General features: G+C 63.2%; 1 protein-coding gene across 1 annotated transcript in view; it reads right to left on the bottom strand.

Annotated features, from left to right (window-relative positions):
• LOC104317265 (dedicator of cytokinesis protein 2-like) overlaps window positions 1-21,595 on the bottom strand; it is an 82,452-nt gene extending 60,857 nt beyond the window's left edge. The window contains exons 1-22 of the mRNA XM_069798399.1: window positions 21,363-21,595; window positions 19,216-19,299; window positions 18,972-19,012; window positions 18,723-18,778; window positions 18,526-18,622; window positions 18,299-18,447; window positions 17,701-17,836; window positions 17,413-17,567; window positions 16,475-16,556; window positions 15,194-15,329; window positions 13,568-13,643; window positions 12,977-13,056; window positions 12,353-12,478; window positions 12,111-12,235; window positions 11,145-11,243; window positions 10,663-10,735; window positions 9,627-9,730; window positions 6,641-6,830; window positions 3,552-3,649; window positions 2,915-3,004; window positions 2,217-2,317; window positions 1,895-2,029 (exon numbers count right to left, since the gene is read on the bottom strand). Of these exons, the coding sequence (XP_069654500.1) occupies window positions 1,895-2,029; window positions 2,217-2,317; window positions 2,915-3,004; window positions 3,552-3,649; window positions 6,641-6,830; window positions 9,627-9,730; window positions 10,663-10,735; window positions 11,145-11,243; window positions 12,111-12,235; window positions 12,353-12,478; window positions 12,977-13,056; window positions 13,568-13,643; window positions 15,194-15,329; window positions 16,475-16,556; window positions 17,413-17,567; window positions 17,701-17,836; window positions 18,299-18,447; window positions 18,526-18,622; window positions 18,723-18,778; window positions 18,972-19,012; window positions 19,216-19,299; window positions 21,363-21,522 (2,393 nt within the window). The 5' untranslated portion in view covers window positions 21,523-21,595. The remainder of the gene's footprint in view (window positions 1-1,894; window positions 2,030-2,216; window positions 2,318-2,914; window positions 3,005-3,551; window positions 3,650-6,640; window positions 6,831-9,626; window positions 9,731-10,662; window positions 10,736-11,144; window positions 11,244-12,110; window positions 12,236-12,352; window positions 12,479-12,976; window positions 13,057-13,567; window positions 13,644-15,193; window positions 15,330-16,474; window positions 16,557-17,412; window positions 17,568-17,700; window positions 17,837-18,298; window positions 18,448-18,525; window positions 18,623-18,722; window positions 18,779-18,971; window positions 19,013-19,215; window positions 19,300-21,362) is intronic.
• Between the last annotated feature and the right edge of the window lie 1,195 nt (window positions 21,596-22,790).

Genomic DNA, 22,790 nt, shown 5'->3' with positions numbered 1-22,790 from the left:
GTTGCCCAAAGCCCCATCCAACCTGGCCTTCAACACTTACAGGGATGGGGCATTGACAGCTTCTCTGGGCAACCTGGTCCAGTGCCTCACCACCCTCACAGCAGAGAATTTCTTCCTTATGTCCAGTCTACATCAACCCTCCTTCAGCTTAAAACCATTGCCCCTTGTCCTGTCACTTACAAGTCTCTCTCTCCCTTTAGAGCTTGTGCTGAGGGGGGCGATGAGCCGCTGAGCCAGGGCAAGGCAGGGGGGCTGGCTTGGGCACCCCATCCCCAGGCCCTGGGGCTGGCACCGTGCCACCTCTGGCTTTGCTGCAGCGCAAGGGACGCCCAAGATCAACTACACACTTTGCATCAGAAATGATTTGAAAGCCCAGTGACTGGCTGAAGTGTGAGAGCAGCCCAGGAGCCATGCACACCACCAGAGTTGCAGAGGTAGAAGGTGCTTCATAGGAACCGTCCGAGGCCAAACGTGTGTCTGTCACTGATGTGCTGGGGTGGTCCTTGCACAGACCCCGCTGCCCGAATCACTTTCGCCACACCGGCTGCCACCCACACCCACTGCCACCCGCACCCGCTAACAGCAGCGTTAGTGCCGAGCGGGGAGGCTCACAGGCAACGCCATCGGCAGAGCTGGAGATGCCACGGGGGTGGCATGGAGGCTGACGACAGGCTGAGGGTTGAGACGGCCTGAGACGAGCAGAGCAGTGCTCCATAGTAAGGTGTGCCTCACTGAGGGTAAGTGCAACGTTTCCCTCTCCAATCCACTAAGAAGCTCCCGAACAGCATGGGCTGGGCAGGCAGAAGCTCTCTGGGAATAAGCAGGAAGAGCGAGGCTGGACGCCAGAAAACCTTTCCAGCCACAGTGCTGGCTATGCAGGGGAGCAGGCTGCCTGGGGAAGTTTTGCTGTCTCTGCCGTGGGAGGTTTTAAGTGCACATTGGAAAAACCCACCCATCAGGAGCAGCTTGGGCAGAGCCAGCCCTGCCTTGGGCAGGAGGTCACTGCAGGTCCCTCTGGCCTTGTTCGCATGCTGTTTGGATTAGCCTTACACAAAGGAGCTGGGCATTTCCCAATGCCACAGCGTGTGGCCGTGGGAGCCAGGGCAGGGCCTGATGGCACAGAGATGGAGCATGGGCTCTGTGCCAGCCTGGGGCTCATGGGCAACCCTGCAGCTGCGGTGCCAAAGTTGATCTCACCAGCACCTCGCACTGAGGCTCTCCATCAGCACACGCGCAGGAGGAACCAGCGGCAATTAGCCTGACGGACAGCAAACCACAGGCTTCCTTCACGCTAATGTTGGCGCGCTGCCTTGCTGCCAACACACTTTGCAAACACTGAAACACCACTCGTGGGCCAGAGAGTGGTTTCTGTGATGGCACCCATCCTGCCGCGGCCCCTCACACCACAGGAACTCTCCCACCCCAAGATGGACGGCACTGTCTGCCACCCACACCAGACCACAACCGCTGCAGCAGCAACCGGAGGATGGCATACAGCAGAAAACTGCCGGAAACCTCAGGGAGGGGAAGCACGGTGGTGGAGGAGAGCCTGGCCGGGGACTGGCCAACACGGCAACACCACAGCATGCTGGGTGTTGCGAGTGCCACCACTGGGTGCTGCAACCGACCCAAGCAGCCAGCACGAGCACCAGGCAGGTCAAGGTGCCAGTGCCGCAACCCCAGGGCCAATGTTTGGCACCAACATGGCTCCAATGGTTGGCACTAAGACGGCTCCCGCAGGACAGGGACCCCTGTGGGACCTTTCCTTTCCTCCCTCACACAGACCCCATCCCCAGGGTCCGATGCTCCAGCAGTGCTGCCAGCACATGGTGCTGGTGTAGCAGCCCAGCAGAGCCTGGCACCTGGAGCAGTGGAAGTAATCACCGGTACTTACTGGGCAAAGAGGTGCCGGGAGCGGACAATGAACTTGAAGATGTACTCCAAGGCCTTGAATGTCCGCATGAGTGGCTCGCAGGGCTCTCCCTGGCTTGCATGGTCCACGTACTGCGTCAGCACTGAGATCAGCTTCCTGCAGGATGGGGACACATGTGGCCAGGGCTCGGCGGGCTTCCCGGCCGCGGCTGAGCAGCCTTCAGGGCTGCCACTGACCCATGCCACGCTGCCTGCCAGGTGCTCCCCACACTCCGTCCCTGTCCCTCTCCGTGCCTGCCATCCCAGCCCCATCCCTCCCTGCACCACGGCCGCCAAGTACGCACTTGTAGGCAAGCGTGGCACTGAAGTGCTGGCGGATGTAGGCCTCCAGGACAGTGTTGAAATGCTGGAACTTCTTGTCAGCCACCAGCCCCACGATGAAAACCTGGAGGGAGTGGGCAGTGGGTACGGCTCAGTGTGGGCAGCAGGATGCCCGGGGACAGCCGGGTGCCCACAGCCACAGCCAGAGTGGCATTGACCCCTCGTGGGGGCTGCTGGGGCCGCCAAAGCCCCCTGCATGCCCGCCCAGCCTGCCAGGACGGGCAGACCTCTGAGGCAGAAAGCCCAAAATGAGCCACGAGCCCAGCAGCCACAGGACTCTTCATGGCCACCTTGCACAGAGCTCACACCATCACTCACCCTAGGTGACCCACAGCAGCCACCCCGACCCTCCCCGGTCCCATCACTGGGGTCACCCTTGTCTCAGTGTAGGAGAAGCGCCTTTGAATCTTGCTGCAATTGTCCCCTGGAGGGACAGTGTCCCCACAGAGCCACAGCCCTGCCCCGTGCTAGGTCAGCCGGGCTCTACCAACCCAAGGCACTGCAGCAGAGCCAGAGAAGCTGCATGACTCTGAGCATGGCTTGTGTGGTCAGATCAGTGAGCCCCATCTCAAACCCACTGCAGTCTGACCTGGGCCCATCCTGCACCGCCAGGGGCCTCAGACCCACACTCAGCGCACACAGGAAAGCAGGTCCCGCTTACCAAGGCATCAAAGACAAGCGTGTCATAGACATCTGTGTCCGAATTCTCCATCATGATGGAGAACAAGGCATCCAATGTGTCCTGGAGAAACTGGGCGTGGACAAGAGGACTGTGAGGGCTTGAGCGTTAACTCCCAGCATCGTCCCAGACCCACCTCTGAGTGAGAGAGCGATTTGCCTGGGTACAGAGCTCCTGTGCCCATCCATGGCCTGGGGCATCCGGCCCTTTGCCAGGACACAACTCCCCAGCTTCTCGTGTCCCTTGGCAGGCAGCCCGGCACTGCCCCTCCAGCCGCCCACTGGGGCTGCCAGGGCCGACGGGGCAATCGCCACAGGCAGAGGCAGCATTTCTCCCCAGGGAAGACGTGCTGAGACCATGCAGGATGCTCCCAGTGCACCCAGTCCAGCCCCAGCCCAGGGCGGCTCCCCCTGCTCCAGCAGCTGCTCTCAGCACGCCCGGGCGGGCTCCCAGGAAACCCCTGGTGCCGACACTGCCGCCCCCGGGAGCTTTCACATCCCTCTGCCCCGCAGAGAGCAGCCGCCTAGGGCTGTGGCTGGAGACGTGTGTGCAGGAGCGGGGAAGGGAGGAGGTGGGAGGGAAGATCCTGGCATGGGGTTGGGGAATGTGCCAGCTGTACCTTGATGACCTCCCCTCCATCCACGTTCATCAGCTTTTGCAGGTTCCCGGAGAGGAGGCTGGGCTTGGAGCGCCACTTCAGCAGCCCCAGCAGGTTGACTGGGGGGGAGAAAGGGGAGAGTCAGCACGGCTTCACTTGCTGCCAGACCCGAATGTTACCAGCCCCCCAGGCTCCCCCGTCCCACCCTCACTGCCCAGGGCTGGAGGGGCCCCATCCCGGGGGATGCGGTGACACTTGCTGGGGGAAGCACAGGGCGAGCGCCCGTCATGCCTGAGCTCCCACTGCTCCATCGTGCAGCCGCAAAGGCAGGCGCTGCTGTCCTCTTTACATCCCCGTGGGAGAGAAACTGAGACCCAAAGCAGCAGGACTCGGCACCGGAGCTGCATCTTCCCCACAAGCCCGCGAACCTTTCGGAGAAGGGATCTCAGCCAGAGGGGCTGTGGGTCACCGTCCTACCTCCACTCGTGCCTTTCACCGGCCAGACCATGCCAGGACTGGAACCTGGCAAGGGCCCCCATGCCCTTGCGGCTCCCCGGTGCCCACCCCAGGCACCTGCCCCGTGCTCCCGGCCGCGTGCCTGCCCGCAGCAGCTGCTCCACAGCTCCTCTCCTGCACCAAGCAGAGCTGACCGCTGCCGTTCAGCACGTACGGGGCCATATGCCGACCTGCCGGCGCTGCTCCCGGGGAGCTGCCGCGGTGCGTGCAGAGTGTGGCCTCGGCACCGCACCAGCTGGTGGTCAGCACAGCGCTGCCAGAAGCAGCCAAGACCCCGCTGACCTCGGACTCCCTGTATAACCGCTGCTCAGCACAGAAAGCTTCCCGATTTCAGTACCACAAAAGCCTAAAACTCAGCTAAACAGAAGGTTGTTACAGTAGAAGCTGTAATTGTGCTGCAGGAAGGGAATTAACTGAACAGCAATGGCCCCAAGCCCCGCTCACGCTGAACTGCAGCAGCCCCAGACCCCATCAGCACAGCAGCGATGAATCACTGCGCACCGAGTCCCCCGAGCTGCGAGGCTGCGGTCCCCAAGCCCCAAGCCCGGCGCCAGGGCTGTGGTTTCCCCAGCTGCGTCACTGCACTTCAGCAAAAGCAGGACGAAGCGTTTCCATCCACCAGCTTTGCAGAGGCGATGCTGCTGGACAGGAAGGAACCCAGCTTTCCCACACACTCTTCCCCTGGCCGAGCACCGCTGCTGCTCGCCCTCTGAGCACGGAGCCCGCTGGCCGACGGTGCTCCTGTGCAGTGTTTAACTCTCCAGGCGGTTGGAGACGTTACCTCCAGGCGTTCGCGTCGCCCGCCCTCAGGGACGGGCAGCTGCTGCAGGGCTTTCTGCAGCAACGCAGACATGCACTGAAAACGTGGCAGCAGCCCGAGCACCGGCACCACCACGCAGCACAGTGTGGTGAGACCCGGCAAAGGGACGGGCTGCTTGTCCCCATTACAGTGGAGGCATGTGTGCCATGTTCCCCTCGAGCTGGACGCCTGCGAGGGCACTCGGGCCGCGAAGCCCCATCAGCTCTCCCTTCCCACAGGGCCGGTGCCTGGCTGCTTTCTGCCAGCCCCGCTCTCCCCACTCCCTTCAGAGGGGCATGGGAAGCAGTTTGATAACCGCCAGCGCTCGCTCAAGGTTACCGACACCTCTTTGTTCTGCCACCTCCCAAAACATTCTGTACAAGGCAAAATCCCATCTGCAAATGCAGATGCATCTGTGCTGAGATGGCATGTATGCTCTTGGCTGCCCTGCAATGAACTGTGCGAAGCGCCCCAGGCTGGAAGCCCACACTAGCTGAGGACAGGGGTTTAAAAACAGGGAGTCCCAATTCCCACCCTGATTTCAAAGGGCCCAGAGAAGGTCACAGAGCCTTCAACAGCAACACTCAGCAGCTTGCACCAGCTCCCAGCTCGGAGGCAGTGGCTTACTCCCCCGGGGGCAAGAGCAGATTAATTACCATCTGCAAGAGTTTGCACCAGCCAAGAAACTGCTAACTACCCACAGCCCCTGGCAGCGGCTCGGCACCCCCAAGGTGGGAGAGTGCCTGGAAACACTTGCAGCCTGTTATTGTTTGTTCTCATTCCTCCGCCTTGGAAAACTAATCTGCTGCTAAGTCAGGAGGGCTCAGGAGACAGATAAGCCAAAAGACAACCTTAATAAAAAAAGAGAAAAAAATGAGAAACTCTCCGAGTTACAGCCCAGAGCTATCGACCCAGCAATATGCAAACAGAGCCTGCAGCAAACCACATCCCACCCGAGCGGTGCGGGCAGCATGGCGCAGGGTGCTGCGGCAGTGGTGCCATGGGGCAAGGACAGCAAACCCGGATTGCCGGGGCAGCAGGCAGGGCAGCACTGTCCTGGCCACAGGCGTTGCTGCTCACAGCCACTCCTCCCCAGGGGACGGCAGCCCCCCGAAGCCCCCAGGACGGCACTGCCCCATTGGGCTGCACCCACCCTGGGAACAGCCGTTAGCCTTGGCTGTCCTGACCACTTCAAAACGCTAATTCAGGGCTGACTGTTCCCGCTCTCCCTGCATTTTCAGCATGCCGTCCCAGTGCTGTCTGTGACGGGAGTGAGCCCCAGTCCACCTGTGCCGTGCCGGAGGGGGCCTGTGCTGGCACAGCACCCCAGGGTGGGCAGCAGCCGAGCTGCCCCCGGGCCCCGCACAGCCCCTCGGCTCTCGCCTTCTCACACAGAGCAGTAAATCACAGAGCAGTAAATCACCCAGCCGCCTGCAGCCCGGTGCCCTCCTGAGGGGACGACAGCCGCTCCCTGCCCAGCCAGGCCCAGGACAGATGGGTACAAGTTGTATTTGCTGCACAGGTTTAGGAAGGAGGGTGGGTCAGGTCCTGTTCCCTGGCCTGAGGACAAATGTCTCCGCTCTGGTGGGCAGAACCCAGCCTTCCCCATTCCCTGGCGCAGCCTCCCGCTGCTGCCGCAGCAGCACCGGTGCCGTGTCCCACAGCAACTGGCACATGCAAGCAGACAGCAGCTGGGGAGCCAGCCGCTGGGAGAAGAGCGGTCTGGCAGGTGGAAATGCACCGGTGGGGTGGGAGCACAGCCCCGCCGCCACCCCCGCGGAGAGCCGGCACTCACCGTTCTGGGTCAGCTTCGTGGAGCAGACGAGCGTCGAGATTTGGAAGCTGTCCCGGGCCGACACAGTTAAGCCTGATGTGCCCCCGCTCACGCGGAAGGAAGAGCCAGACAGGAGTTTCGGCTCGGACAGGTTCCTCATGGAGGGCAAGGTCAGGTACGCGCTGGCATCCTCCAGCTTCCTGCTGTCGCCCTGCAAGGCAGAGCACGGCTCACACCGGGCAGTGCACCGTGGGACAGGGCTGGCCCGTGGGTTCGGTCTTGACCCCCCCCGTCAAGTCCCCTGCATAGGGGGACTTTGCTGTGCAGAATGGGGCAGGGCAAGGAGACCAGCGGAGCCGCACACAGGGAACGGTGGCTCCCACCTAACAACATCCTTATGGCTTGGTAAAGTCCGGCTCACAGGAGTCGCTGGGATGAGGGAGCTGGCCCAGGGGAATTGCTGCCCACGGTGCAGAGCTCTGTGCAGGCAGCGGGCTCGCCCAACATTAATTTAAACAGAACATCTAAGAAAGCTGCTCCCTGCCGGGCTCCTCAGGGACACATGCTCAACTGGGGCAACTGACCGGGAGAGACACCGAATCCTGGCCGGTGACACTCAGGGAGGACACAAGAACTGGCAGGAAGAAAAGCACGAGGGGAGGCCAGTGACACAGAGGAGCCTGCAGCTGGGCAGCAGCACGCCAGGAATGAAACACATGCCAGAGCACTGCCATGGGGACAGACACACAGCAGGACACCAACCAGGTGGTGGGCACGGTCCCATGGCATCACTGTCACTGGCCCGATGGGACGTTTTGTGCCAGTGTGGGCACGCCGGCATCTCTCTCCACGGTGGCAAAACAGCCTATTTCTTTGTGTCCCCTACTCTTAAGAATTAAGACGACATTACACCTAGGAGCACTCACTGGGGTGACTTTCTAAATGATCCTTCCATGATCATTTGCAAGACTGGGACATGGTGGGTGTCCAGAGCTGGCCAGACACACCACAATGGACTGCAGCCAAGCTGCCACAAGCTCACCAGCGCACGCTTACAGCTTGGCAACAGGGCATTTATCCTTCCCTGCCTGCAACCTTGCACAATAAAATTTCTCCTACTGAAGGTCAGATGAAGATCACAAAATTGTTTGTTGTTGGCTTTTCTCTCCACTGAGCATACCCACAGCGGCCAGCTGACTCGCAGGAGGCACTGCACTTCTTCCAAGGGCAGCTAAGCCCTTGCAGGGTAAACTGGCTTAATTTCAGACATTTCTCGACCAGCGTGAGATCAAGAGGTCTGAGGAGCTAAAAGCATATAATTCACATTCCTCTGGCAAACAAAGATAAAAAGATGAAATAGCTTCTGACTCCCAGAATCAAGCCCCGGTGTTTGCCGGGAAGAGCAGGAGTCAGCCAGGGAGAAGACAAAGCAGAGCACACCGGCTTTCACTTGCTCGGGGGCGGAGGATGCTGGTGAACGCGATGGTTCAGCGAGGGCAGCAACAACCCTTTAAGGAGAAAATGCATCCAGGAGGGAGGTGCGCAGGGTTTCATCTCGCTGGGCCAGCCAGCACCAGCAAGTCTCAAAGGTGCTTGGTGCTCCTGCCACCAAACAGGCTGCGGAGGGGACAGTCCCCCAGAGAGCCAGGGACTGTGTCTGCAGCTCTGCAGGCCACAGCAGCATTTAAAGAATTTAGGTATTTTGCCTGTAAAGAACAGGGAGGAGGGACATGATAACAATTTCAAATGTGTAGGAGCTGCTGGGGAAGAAAAGTGCAGCTCTGTCCCCGTCCCCAAGCTGGGCAGGGCAGGGCACCATGGGGTCCCTGCGGGAGGGAGGTCAGGCATCCCAAGAGCAATAGATGAGGAACAGTAACGGCAGAACAGGACGGACGGATGGATGGCAGAGACCTGCAGGGGCACACGGGCAGCTCAGCCCCCAGTGGGGCAGCTACGTGAGCACAGGGCAGGAGCGCACCAGGGTGACACCACATCAGATCCACAGGACAGTCCTCCAACATGGGACGATGGTGAGCACAGCAGTGCGCTGGCAGCAGTCTGTCTGCTGGGGCACCTCTGCTGCTGGGACATTACGTAGCTGCAGAAGCAGCATCGAGGTGCTAAGAGGGAAATGTGGTGATGAAGAGGAGGAACTCCTCCATCAAGCTCATGGGAAGTTTTGGCTGAGGCCAGCAGCACAGCTGCCACAGCAGGCAGGAGACAGATCTGCTCATCCCAAAAAGATGCAGGACTTGGGAAGGGAGATGGGTCTACCTCGAGTAACTGTGGTCACATCACTAGGAACAGCAGGGAAAACTAGGGAAAACTTCAGTTAAATACCAGAGCAGCCAAGGGGCTGAGGTGGGAAGGTCACCTCTTGGGGAGGCTGGAGCTCCATTGCCGGCGAGGAACACTAAAGTGGCACTGACACACAGAGGAAGAGTCCTGAGCTCACCCTTGCAGCAGGGACCAGCACCTCCCGCTCCCCTGGCCACAGCCAGCCCCAGCCTGGAAGAAGGGGACACGAAGGCAAGGGAGGGGCAGCATGTTCATGGGGTTTTTCACACTCAACTGCGTTTTTTCCAAATGAACAGTGAATTTTCCCTCCTTACATTCTCTCTCTGCTCTCTCAGAAGAAAAACCAAGCAGTTTTAGGCAGAAAAACGCTGGTGAAATCAGGTAAAGTGCAGCAAATATCTTCATGGGGACGTTCCCTCCCAAGTCAGATACATTTAAGTTACCTTTTTCTAAACAAAACTTGTCATTCACAAGGGAGCAGCGCAGAGAGTAGAGACACTGTGTGCAGGGAGCCGTGGCAGGAGCCCCCACCATCAAGGACAGAAAGGACAGGAGGGACTGGAAACCCTCCGGGGGACTTTGGGTACGTGCCACCAGTGCGGCAGCTCCGGCAGGGACTGGAACCCCAGCCCCACGCAGGCAACTGCCAGGAGAGCTGTCATCCTGCAGGCTCCCCGCTTCGAGGGGGGGGCTGCCTGCCCCCCCGTACCTTGTACAGAACCAGGTCATGCTCCCCATCACGCAGCGTGGTGCCGTCTGGTCGCATCAGCTTCACGAAGGCCATGGAGAAAATCCGCTCACTTTTGTCTTTGGCTGGGAGAGACAAACATGGGGCAAGGTGAAGCCTGCTCGGGAGGAGCCTGAGGATGTACCGTGCAGGCAGGGAAAGGGCAGCGCAGCCGGGGGCTCCTGCCCTCCCAGCAGCCGGAGCGGTCCGGGGTGGGGGGCTACCAGGGAAATCGCTTTGCTTTTCCTGGAGCCCGCAGGCTGTGCCCACGTGCAGTGAGACCCCCGATCTCCCCAGAGCACTGGGGAGAAGCAGCTGCTGCAGCCATTTGGGAACCTTGAGAAAGGGGAGAGATGGCAGTGACAAACCGATGTGCGGCCAGAGGAGCTGCCAGGCTGCCAGCACGTGCTGCCCGGGCAAGCAGGCATCGGAAAGCCGCCTCTGCGAGAACAAGAGGGGCTTGGGGTAGGCAGGGCTTGGCCTGGGCAGGATCAGACCATCGAGCAGCAGCCTCAGCTGCAGGTCTCCACAGTGGCCCTGGGGAAGGTGTCCACAGTCGCAGAACATGCCACGCCACGTCTCATCACGTGTGGTTTTCAGCCCTGCGAAGGCACCGACAGCAGCACCTCTGCTCTGGGAGCAGCCCGTCCTCCTGGCCACGTGTCACAGCCCACAGCTTTGCTGCAGCTAAACGCCACGGGATGTGGAGCGGGTGCTCTGGAGAGCCAAGCGCAGGCATCCGTGCAGCAGCTGCGTGCAAGAGGCAGCGGTTTCCCAGAGGTCTGCCGCCTCACCACGGGCAGCAGGGACAGAGCAAGACAGGGGGGATGGCTTCCTTCCCCCACACAGTGAATCCAGATTTCACAGCATCCCTGGTGTATCCCCGCACGGTGTGAGACGAGGGCCGCCCACGGGGCCCTTCTGTTCCTGCAGCCCCTGAGCTGCAGGCAGCCCCCATCCATCACAGACCTTGCTGGGAACGTTAGCAGGGGAAGACCTGAAGAAAGGAAATACTTACAGTCGCTGGAGGAGCGATGCCGGAAGGTGAATCTCAAGTGGGTCTTGTGGACATCTTCAATGGGAACAGCAATCTGAGAGAGAAAACATGCGCCCACGTGAGGAAGGAGGGTGCGGGCTGGGTGACCTGCCTGGCCAAGACGCCTCTGTGCTTGGGCAAAGGCTGTGCTGAACTTTCAGTTCAAATCAAAACCCACGTGCTTTTCTTTCAATTAATGAGGGGCAGTGGACATCGCCTCCCTGCTGCAGGTCACCCTGGGTCTCCATCCAGGGGTCGAGCCATGACACCAGCAGCATCTCCCATCCTCCCCGAGCCAGGGAACTTTTCCCCTTGAAAAGCCAACCCTGGCAGGGAGTCCTCCTCCAGCGGCTTGGTCCTGCTGCGCAGAAGGAGCGAGGGACACAGCCTCGGGAGGGACGCAGCCTCGGGGGGTCACAGCCCCAGTCCCACCTGAGCCCCCGTGCCCTGAGGCTCATACAGACCTTCACCGTCTCCATCCACCGCTGGTGCCGCTGCTGGTAGTAGACCACAGAGTGGTACTCACTTGCCGGTTTGTCCCCCGCACCGTGGTAAATCACGTTCTGTGGAGAGCGCAGCAGCAGAAGAGACACTTCATGGTCAGATCAAATAAACTCAAAGGGCTGAAGAATTTTGCATCCCCTGCTAACCTGGGCTAGCCCCTGAGCTGTCCAGCCCCGCTGAGCCGCTCTCCCCAAGCCCAAGCTCCCCTGGCACAGGTGCCTCTTTACAACAACCCAGCCGGTGTGGGGACATCTTTCCAACTGTCCCTTCCCAGTCAGGCTCAGAGGGGCAGCAGAAAGCTTCCCCATCCCCATCCTCTCCACCTCCACCAGGCTTGGTGCAGCCTCCGAAGGGAGCCAGCAAGGGACACGCAGCCCTCTGGGGCACGGTCACAGCTTGCCTTCGTTGCCCTGTGGGAAGGGCTTTATCAGGGAGGGAGAAGGAGGTGGGGGCTGCGCCCCTGGACCAGCTCAGTGGGACCCTCAGCATTCACAGCTTGTTCTCCAGGGGCCAGGTGAGAATTGCATTTGAAATGAAAGCAAATACCCCAAAGAAAGAGACAAGGCAACAGCCAGTTCTGGGGCAGGGGGAACTGAGTCTGAGCCTCCCACCATCCTCCTGGCAACTCTCCCAGCTTCTTCCCCCTCCTCCTCTCCCAGGGATGGAGAGCTGGGACACCCCACACCCGCGGGCGGCCAGGGGTTCTGGCTGTCCCCAAGGGAGGACAATTTTCTCTCTATCCCTGCCCACCACTTTCCCAGATCTTTATTCTAAAGGGCAGCTTCAAGGGCTCCAGTAGCCAAAGAGGCTACTCCAGCTGGTTTGTGCTGGCACCAACACTGGCACCAGCATGCTACAGAGCTGCTGCCTCTGTGCAAGGTGGGGTGATGCGGGGGAAAGTCCCTTGCCCCAGGGCTGATCCGTACCTGCACCACACTGCCCGACTCATCACAGACGCACACTGTCACCTCCACATTCTTCTGTGTCTTCTTGTTCCCCTTGTCAAACTCGCCCTGCACCAGTGTCAGGTAGATGTCGTTCCTGACGTCTCCTGGTGGGACAGCCCTGTCAGCGAGGCTGGGTCCCCTCTGCAGCAGGGCACCCTGTAACCCCACACTGGGACCCCCAGACACCATCCAAGGATGGTCCAATCCACCACCCTGCTTGCCTGGCATGATGACCTCTGGGTAGCCCAGCTTGCGTGCCACCACCGTGCTGCGGTCCACAAGGTGAGGATGGTCCTTTCGCACTTGGCTCAGGTCTCCCCAGAGCATCTTCAGGGACACCCAGAACCCTGCCGGGACAGAGTGCGGGACATCGGCCCCATGGCCTGTGCCAGCTCAGCACGAGCTGTGCCATGCTGGACCAGGCTGCCGGCCAGGCACACGTCCTGCGGAAGCAGCTGCCCCTTCCTGGGCTCAGCCCCAGATGCGTTTGGGTGGGTGGTCATTCCCAGTGACCCCACACGGCTCCGATCCCAATTGCTGGGACAATTCGCACACTGAGCCCTGGACACACCCAGGATCAAACTCACTGCGGTTTTTCAATGGGTGACAGTGTGCAAGAGCCTGGGGGAGGCAGCAAGAGGGGGCCCATGGTTGGCCAGGGACCAGAGTGAGCCCCTGGACCCTGCAAGGAGTGGCATGAGGGGGCTGCGCCAGTGTGGAGGCCGGGGGGCAGCCGGGAACTCCGAGCACAAGCAGCAGCAGGAGGGAAACACAGGATGAGCCGGGGAGGGGTCTCACCCCTGCAGAGTTGGCACGCAGGGCGGGGGGGAATGCGGGGGCTCTACCTTGTCCCTTGTGGTTGATGTCCTTCCCCTCCACCGCTTTCCTGATCATGTTGTGAAGAAAATCATTGTCAGCAGCCACCCTGCAAACACCAGAGTGGTGCGATTCAGAGGAGCTCCACGCCGGGTGCACACGGAGAACCCCACACGGCTGCTCCCCATGGCCAGGCACTGACCACCAGCAAACCAAACAGCAACCCAGATCCCACTGCAGCTACCCAACTGGCTGGCTTCCAGCCCGCCGGGAAAGAGGTGCAGGACAGCATCCACAGCAGACCTGGGACCCTGAGCATGCGTGTGCCCTGAGGGGACGGGAGGCAGAGCTCCGGCAGGGCTTTGGTATCTCTGAGTATGTCACTGTGCATAGAAAAACCCCTTTTCTAACCTCACTGAGGTCCCAGACCTGATGACATCGTGCCCCAAGGATCCACAGTCCCTTTGCAAAGCCACATTTAATGGAAAAATCCTTGATCCTGACACCTCTTGCCCCCTCACAGCTGCCGTCCCCATGCCAGCCAGGCCCACAGAGGCTGCCCCCTGCCCGCTGCCCCCTGCCCGCTGCCCCCTGCCCACTGCCGGCCCCGTGGGACTCACAGGTGCACGGGGATGAAGTACTGCTTGTCCTCGTCGCTCTCGCACTTCCCCTTGATGATGTCTGTGATGTCCATCACTGCAGCAGCACAGAGGCGGCAGCGTGGGGCAGCTGCCACAGGCACCAGCAGCCCCAGTCCCCAGCGCCAGAGCCCTCCATGCCAAATCCTCCCTGGACCAGCACCCAGGACAGTTTTGTCCCATCCTGCAGCCACCACTTCACCTGTGCCACCAGCACTGACCCTGCTGTGCCCAGGCAATGTGCTCCACAGGGCTGTCCTCATGCCCCACCGAGACCCCTCTGCCACCCTGTGCCAGACGGACCTGAGCTGCGTGGGGCTCTCAGCAGAGAGAAACCCTATGCCCACATGGCTCTGTGGCAGACGGATGTGTTGCCAACACGGGCTGGGACCTGGCATCCCGGCACAGCTCACCCCTGGGAAACACTCCCAGGGGGGTCTGCAGCACCACCGGCATCAGCCCCCAGTGCACGGAAGGGTCCCATGCTGGGGCACAGCCCAAAGGCCGCCCACCTCTTGGGGTCTCCTTTCCTCACCCTGCGCTTCTCCAGCTGGCCCAGGGCAGAGCTGGCTGCTCAGGGCTCGCACCACACGTCCAGCATCCCCTCCAGCTGTGCGCCTCTGGGGAAGAGCACGCAGACATGGTGCAGTCACCAAGCGGACAGTCACCACAGGTGATCTCAGAGCTCCAGGGCAGATTTTGGCCAAAATAAGCCATATCCAGAACCTCTCCGTCGACCACAGTCAGGGGGTTTGGTACAGGACGGACAGGGCACCGCAGAGTGGGCACCAGGATGATCCATCTGGCCCCTCCTCAGGGACATGCTCAGCCCGGCATGCAATTAGCCACCAATATGTTCATAATTCACTTGGTAATTTCTCTGAGGTGGCTGAGGTCCTAGCACACGCTAATTAACCAAGTAAAGTCAATAATTTCCTAGCAAGCCCATCTGATGGGGATCAATACCCAGAGCAGGACCATGCGACAAGGCAGAGCAGGGGCAGCTCCCCGCTTCACTGGGGACAGGCACCATGGAGGGGCCAGGGCTGCTCCCGGTGGCACCTCCCACAGCGCCAGGCTGGATGTCCCCCAGTCCCTCTCCTCTGCTGGGGCGGGTGCATTGCATCCCCATCGGCCCCGCAGCCCAGGTAGGGCAGGGCCAGCCCGTGGGGGACAACACGAGGGCAGCCGGGGGAAATGCTTGGCTCCGGCTGCTGTGGGAGCAGGGAGCCAAGGCTTTCCCAGTTGCCGGAGCACCCATGCCAGGTCCCTCCCCACACCCCAGCACCAGGCACGCATGGGAAAGGCCCTGCACTGCCATGGGGGGTTGTGGGTCAGGCTGGGGAGGGGGAGAGGGGGCAGCGAGCTCAGGGCGATGCGGCAAGTGCAGCCATGCAGAGGCAAGCGAGGGTCAGGGTCCATGTGTGGGGTTGGGAGCTGCATGGCCAGAGGCAGGAGCAGCCCTAGGGTGTTGCTGCCCCAAACCACTGCACCCCATGGCCAGCAGGCCTCATAGACCCCGGTGGCCAAGAGGTGGGTGCCGGGGGTGCTGGCGCAGGCAGCACTGGGGGGTCTCCTCCTGGCACCCATGGCAGACCCTGTTCTCACCTGAGATGCCGAAGGGCCGCCGGAGGCCCGTGCTGAGCTTGCGGCTGTAGGTCTCCCGGAGATCCATGCGTCCCACCCGGATGATCTGGCACACCAGGAAAAGCCTCTCCCGCTTCAGGTCTTTGCTGCCCAGGTCCTGGGGGGGACAGGGTCTGCATGAGCCGGGCATTGGCAGCACACCGCGCGGGGATGCGCCTCTGCTGGTGCCAGGTGACCGCAGGGTGCCCAGGACTGTGCGGGAGGATGAACCAGTGGGTGCAGAGCCAGCACAGGTCCCTGCTCCTGGCATCCCAGCTCTGCCTTCAGGAGCCAGGGAGTCCCCCTGCTGCTGTGCCCCGCAGAGGGGCTCGGCTGGAGGGCATGCAGCCCCGCTGCCCCAGGGAGCCTGGGGTTTCCGTGCACCCCAGGCAGCTCCAAGCCTGAGGAATGGGGATAATGCTGGGCTGGTGGAGACCGATGGCCCCACGGGGCATCCATAGGCCAAGCTGTGCAGCCGAGGGGGGCACGCTGCCCTGGGAGGGAGCAGGTGTGACGTGGTGTAGGGCTTGGTGGGGTGGCCACATGCCCCAGCTCCAGGCACCCTGGGGGGGCCAGGTGCCATGGGTGCTGCCCCTGCATGAGAACCTTCCTGCAGGGCTGCAGCATGGAGCAGCGTCACACCGCAGCGCACAGGGATGCGCAGCCGATGCCAGCAGCGGGCAGGGGTCAGAGGTGGGCGAGAGCCGGGGGAGCTGGACCGCGGGGGCTGGAAGTGCTGATGCTGCTCATTAGCATTGATTTTCCCAGCTCATCTGCATATCGATGGCTCCGCTTGGGCCGTCCTGAGGGTCAGCTCAGCTCTGCTGGTGCAGCGGGAAAAATGCTGGGTCAGCAGGCGCTGCCTGCGCCTCCTTCCGCCCACGGCAAGGGACTGCTGAGCTGGGCTGTGGGTGAGGGATGGAGCGAAGATGGGGGCACAGGCACCCCAACAGTACCAACAACCCTGCACCTGGGAGGGGAGGCCGTGAGGGGCAGCCCCACAGCGGGCACCCACGTCCCAGTGTCAGGACTGGGGTCTGCACTGGAGCCACAGGGCTGGCTGGGCTGGGGGCATGGGAGAAACGAGGAGCGGGGATTCAGCTGCTTGGAGGTGGCACGGGCTGCGGTGGGGCCTTGGGGGCCCCATGCATGGTGCTGGATGCATCCGAAATGCTGCACAAAGTGGGGGGCACCTCTGCGGGCAGCAGGGAGGGGAGGAGGCGCAGGCAGCAGCAGCACTGCTCCTGAGGGGTCTGCGCTCACCGTGAAGACCGCCTTGAGGTTGTTGAGCATCTCGATGTCCTGGGGGACCCCCGTGCTGGCCCAGCGGATCACGTAGTTCTCGCTGCGAGGGGAAGGTGAGGGGGTGAGGAGCTGGCGGCAGGGGCCGGGCACCAGGACAGCAGAGCTGGAGCTCAGCGTGTCCCTGCGCAGCGGGGGTCCAGCCAGGCAGAGGCTGCCAGCAAGCAGCCCATGAGCAAACACCACGACATGGGCTGGAGCGCTTCGGCCACAGGCAGGGTGCTGCTCAGGCTGGGTTTGCATGCCCAGCCACTGCCGGCTCCCACCATGCAGACCCCTTGTCTGACCAGTGGCCCCAGTCGCGGCACGCAGACTGGCCCAGCCAGCCTGGCCATCTCCAGCAGCAGGAGTCTGCCAGCCCAACCCTCCCTACGCGGCAGGCAGCTGAAGGCACTCTGGGCACAACAGCTCACCGGTCCCTTGCATGGGGCCACGCTGTGCATACCGGGGTCTGGCACGGGCTGAGCCAGCATTTGCCTGCCGCGGGCAGATCAGCACAGGGCAGCATGCCACAGCATACCCCTGATGGGCCACAACACGTTGGGCACGCACCACACCAGGCAGGAAAAGCCACAGGCGGTCCCACGGGATGTGACTGCAACGCCTTGCACGCTGCCAACAAACCCTCCCGCTCTGGAAGAGACAACCCTGCAGGAAGGGACATGCTGCTTTTCCCCCAGTGAGACGCACCAGCTCGTGCCAAGCTGGGCAGGCAGCTGGGCTGGAGAGGATGCGTGGCCGGGGCTTGGGGATGGGCAATGGGGTATGAAGGGGCAGGGGCTGCCCTGCAAAGTGGGGACAAGACTGGAGACGCTGCATGGAGTGGCAGGACGGGCATCCGGCCAAGCCAGCAGCAAGGGTCGGGCAGCGGGGCCAGTCCTGCACCGCTGGGGCCCCACCTGATCATGCGCTGCTCGCCGGGGTCGTACAGCGCCATGAGGAGCTGCGCCTCCTCGCCAATGTTGCAGACGAAGTTGCGCATGCAGAGGTAGAGGCTGTGGGAGGGTGAAGCTGCCAGGCGGGTGCTGCAGCCCAGCGCGCTCTGCTGTGGTCTCTGTGGGGCACAAGGTCGCTCAGCCCCATGGCTCAGCCCCACAGCACGGCCCCTGGTGTGGCATGGCCGTACGTGGGGCAGCAGGATCTCGTCACAGAGGGGTCAGCGTGCCAGCGCTGGCGCTGGCTCTCACCGTCTCCTCCTGGATGCGCTGTGTGATGGTCTGCGCAGCCTTCTTGTGTGCCTGGAAGAGGCTGATGATGCTGGTTCTGTCGGGGTCCAGGATGTTTTCATCCTCATCCCGCACCACCAGGTCCAGCGCGAGGATCCTGCGGAGGCCGGGACAGGGTGAGGCAGGACCTGGCGCTCAGCTGGGCCGGTGGGACACGGGTCTGTTCATCCCACCGGGACCCACCTGCCCTTGCATGGGCATGGGCTGGCATGGGGTCTGAGGGTGCCGGGGCATGGTGTGGGGGCAGGACAGATCCCAATGGGTCCTGGTCAGCAGCAGAGCCCTGGCAAGGGGACAAGAGCCAGACAGCACCAGTGATGCTCTCCTGCCCCAGCGAGGGGGGGGTGATAGCCCTTGGCTAGGTGGCTTGCACACCCACCAGCATGCTCACTGTCCTTGGCCATCACCAGACAGCCAGCCAGGACAGTGGGGACACGGGGACAGGCCGGCAGGGACACTGCAGCATTGGGGCCGAGCATCCCTCAGCACTACGCAGCCTGTGCCTGGGGTGGGGGCAGATGCCCAGGCTCCCCTCCCCACACTCCATCCCCGCTCTCACTTGTTGCCATAGTCGATCTTGCTGGTCACCTCCTTCTTGAGCTGCAGGAGCTCGTCCTTAGGCAGTGTCCCCGACAGCAGCTGTGAGCGCCGCTCCATCAGCTCATACATCATCTGCTTCACCTGCCGGTACCGCTCTGTCTGCCCTGCCTGCGGGCAGAAGCACAGGGTCACTGCACGCCCATGCTGGCCCCAGCCCTTCAGCCCCCCCTGGCCCCTGGTCCTCACCACGTAGAGCTGCTTCCAGATGGTGGCCCACTCCCGCAGCGTGGTGGTGATCTCCTGCACCATGGGCATCTCGGCGGGGATCACGCTCTCCTCCGCCCTGGGGAGAGGTGCAGGGAGCCCTGGAGCCCCACGGCACCGCACGGGCCCCCGCGCCGGGCAGGCAGATGGGTCCCAACCCGCCCGTGCCCAGTACCTACCCTCTGCGCTCCACCATGGCACCCTTCAGGTGGATGAGCGAGGCCGGGAAGATGCCCTGGGGGATCCAGAGCCGTCAGAACCCGCGGACCAGGCTGGGCAGGAGACAGCCCTCCCCGGGGGGCTACATGCCCTGGGACCAAGGGTCCCACAGAGGGTCCCAGTCTGGCAATGCCACAGGGGTAGGGCAAGCCACCAGCCGTACCCGCACCCCCACACACGCCGCGACCCCCCAGCAGCCCCTCACCTACCCGGGCAGCCCTGTTCCTGAGTGAGTACCCGCGGTACCAGCCTGCAAGGGGAGGGAAGGGGACGCCGTCAGCCGGGCTCAGGGACCCGACAGCCCACAGCACGGCAGGGCTGGATGCCTGCCAGTAGCGCGACCAAGAGAGGGTGCACGAAGCCCCAGTGTCAGGGTGCAGCCAGGTCCCCAGCCTGACCTCTCCCCGGCAGGGGACAGCGTGGGGTCTGGCCAGGGCTGCCGGACCCCCTTACCCTCGGAAGCCTGCAGGATGTGCACCGTCTCCCCGATCTGCAGCGGGAGGTGATGCTCGCTGGTGCGTGGGAAGTTCCACACGGCTGTGGGGAGAGGGTGCAGGAGCCCTGAGTAGGGATCTCTCACCCGGCTCCCCCTCACCAGCACAGCCCCCCGGGCCATGTGCACCTGCACCCTTCAGGGCAGCGTGCCCCATGGCCAGCCTCACCACGGGAAGCAGGGCCACCTCAACCAGCATCGCTCACCCCCAAGAGATGGTGCAGAGTCCCAACCCCACACAAATGGCGTGAGACCCCCAGTGTGAGGCAGTGCGAGGCAGAGGAGCACCGGCCACAGTGGAGCAGGGATGCGGAGGGGACCCTGGACCCCAGGAGAGCCACAACACAGCCTTCACGATGCTGGGCACAGCAGGAGCCGTTACCAGGAACCCTCCTCCAGCACACGGGGTCCCTTGCCGGGCGACCTCCCCATCACACTGCCTGCCAGCTGCACGGGCCTTAGCAAGTGCTGAGCCCAGTGGTCCCACTCCCACCACAAGCAGCGCAGGGAGGTAAGCACTAGCTGAGCCCCCACCCGGAGTGGCAGCACTGCCCACCCGGGGCTGGCAGCTTGGGGGGCACGCAGGCCAGTCCCTGGGGACAGTGGGAGCTGGTGGCGGGGGCAGTGGGGTGGCGGGGGGAGGCTGGCAGTGGGGGGGAGCCGGGCAGCAGGAGCACAGGAGCTCGCTGGCGGCCAGACATTTCCTGCTGCAGCACAGGCTGCACCGGGCCAGGCTGTGGTTAGTCCTGCCGCTATTTCTGGTCCTGGGGACAGTGACAGCTCTGTCTGGTGGAGGCAGCCCTGGCTTGGCTCCAGGACCGGCCACACCCTGCACGGGGGGACAGTCCCCTGCAGACATGCCTGCACCCAGGGGGTCCCTGCTGGGGCACTGCCTGTGCCCACTACCAGCCCCGGCCAGGGCCAGCTCATACTGCAAAGCCCCCAGACCCACACGGCTCATTGGGACCCCTTGTGCTGGACCCAGCACACCTTGCAGCACTGGGAGCCCTGAGGTCCCACAGGACCGACCCCTCCTGCCACCCTGCCTTCCACACGAGGACCCTGAGCCAGCCTGGGCCAGCAGCCGGCCCGGGCTCGCTCCCTTCCAGCCCCTTCCTACCCCCCAGGCACTAGCCAGGCCAGACTTCCTCGCAGGACTGTTAACACCCATCGGGCACAAGCAGGAGCTGAGCCGAGACCCTGCTCCCGGTGCTGCCCAGGACCCCGCAGGGGCTCAGCCCTTGCTCCTGGTGCTGCCAGCAGTGCAAGTGGAGGGCGCAGGAAACGGCCCCGGCCAGAAATGGGAAGAGGCGCAGGGCTGCAAGGGCCAGCATGGGGCACAGGGAGCGTGTGCTTGCACAGGGGCTGGGGCTGGCACCAGGAGCCTGAGCTGGGGGTGGTGCAGGGAACAGAGCTGCCCAGGGCTTTGCCATCACCGATGCAGAGGCTGGGAGCAAAGCCCTAGCCAGGACCTGGAGCAAATTACAGCGGTGGCTCTGGGGTCCCCCAAGCACCTCCCTGAGAGCAGGTCATGCTAACGATTCCTGTTAACAAGCTATCCACCCCTTGGGGTGGAGGCTTCTGCAGTTCAACAGCCAGGCTGAGCCCAGACCCATAGCTCAGAGGGGAGGGCCAGATCCTGTGCCAAGCCCCCTGCCCCAGTGCTCTGCCCCCATCCCCTCCCAGCATCAGCCATGCTCAGCCTCTGGGCATGTGGGTCCCACTGACACCTGTCCTGCTCAGCCCCCCGTCCCCTGGGCCACCCATCACCAGCCCTGCAGCCCCCTGCCAACCCCCTGTTCGTTCCTGCGCCCACCAGCCCACCCAGCACCAGCATCATGGGGACCCGGCGCCCGCCTTGCACCATGGAGCATCGCTGCCCACCCCACCCAGCCTGGCACCACTGGTGCCATTCACCCCACAGACCCTGCAGCCCGGCACCAAAACCCAGCCACCATCGCCCACCCCTCTACAGCCCACTGCCGCAGGGCGACCGTCAGCGTCACCCCAGCCACGAGCGCCCCGTCCCACCAGCCCCGCACCCCTCCGCTGAACTGGAGAGCCCAGTGGGGCCTGGTGCCTGCTCAGCCCCAAAGCCTGCACTCACCCACGCCATACTTCTCCTCCTTGGTGGGCAACCACGGAGCCATGGCCGGCTGTGCCGCGGGAACCAGGGCCCTGCGTGGGGCGGCTGCTGGTTCCTCCTGCCGCGCTCCCCAGGTCACGTGTATCTCACCGGCTTGTGCAAACCTCCACTTCCTCAACATGCAGCTGGGCGCTGCAGGGACCCACCCGACCGCCCTGTGCCCCCCCACTTGCTGGGGCTGGGGTGGTGGGGACAGAGCCCCTGGGACCCCGCCACACTGCCCACCCAGGGACCCAGGCTTGGGTGGGCCACTGGCCCTGCCCACGGGGTGCGGTGGGGCTGCTGGCCCCGGGTGATGCTGTGGCACCACAAGCCCCTCTGGCTGAGCACTGCTGCCAGAGCCCGGCAGCCAGCGGGACACGGGGCTGGAGCACGGTGCACAGAGCAAGCGCAGCTCCAGCCGCCTCACAGCACAGGGAGCCGCAGGGAGCCGTGCGCTCAGGCCAGCCGCGCCACTCTGGACCAGCGCCGCTGGGACAAGGCCTCTACCTCCCCAGCTAGGACTGGCCCGTCCCTGTCCCTCGGTGCACAAGGCTCGGCAGCATGAATGCCGGTGCGGTGCACGGCTGCACCCAGGGCTCTGCGGGGCTGCACCCAGCCCTCTGCTCCCTATAGCACCAGGACGGTGAGCGAAGCAACCGTTCAGTATCAACCACTTCCTTCCTCCTGCCTGCTGCAAACCCCAGCTGTCCGGCGCCCACAGGTCCACGGGGACTGGATGCTCATCCTCTGGCCCTGCTCAGCACCAAGGCAGCACTGGCCAGGCCCTCTCCCCCTGCAAGGCCACGCTGCCCTGGGGCTCCCGTCCCCCTGAGACCTGCTGCTGGCCTGCCACAGCCAGGCTGCTGCTCTCACAGTCTGAACCACTTGTCCATAGGCCCCTTCGAGGCAGCATCGGGCTCCTTCCCTGCACTGCCCACCTCCCCCTGCCAGCCTCAGCCTGCTCCGGGGTCACCCCTGGGTGCAGCTCCCCATTCCACAGGTCAGCCCTGGCCCCACAGCAGACACCCCAGGCTCCAGGGCAGCCACCCCTGGCCCAAAGCCTGCTCCGGGCAGCCCTCACAGACCTTTCAGCCTGAGGAAGGAGGGGACAAGGAGCCCCACGGGAAAGGGGGCTCAAGCAGGTTTGGGTGAGCCACCAGAGCTGGGCATACAGGGGAACCCAGGAGCAAGGAGGTGGCCGGGACAGTTTGAAGGCCCCGAGCGCAGAGGCTGTGGATGTGGCCTCTGCCCAGAGAGCTGGAGGGGATAACCCAGGGATCACCCCTCTGCCTGGGTGGTGGCATGGCGGGGTCCCTGGCCCAGGTGCCAACACCCGGTGCCTGCACAGCGCATTGGGGCAGAACACCGCAGCCCGTGGGCACTTGCCGCAGGGCCGTGCCAGCGCTG

This window comes from Haliaeetus albicilla, chromosome 1 (genome assembly GCF_947461875.1).
Source record: "Haliaeetus albicilla chromosome 1, bHalAlb1.1, whole genome shotgun sequence".
Taxonomy (NCBI): Eukaryota; Metazoa; Chordata; class Aves; order Accipitriformes; family Accipitridae; genus Haliaeetus; species Haliaeetus albicilla.
The sequence above is the reverse complement of the archived record's forward strand: the minus strand, read 5'-3'. Positions and strand labels throughout refer to the sequence as shown.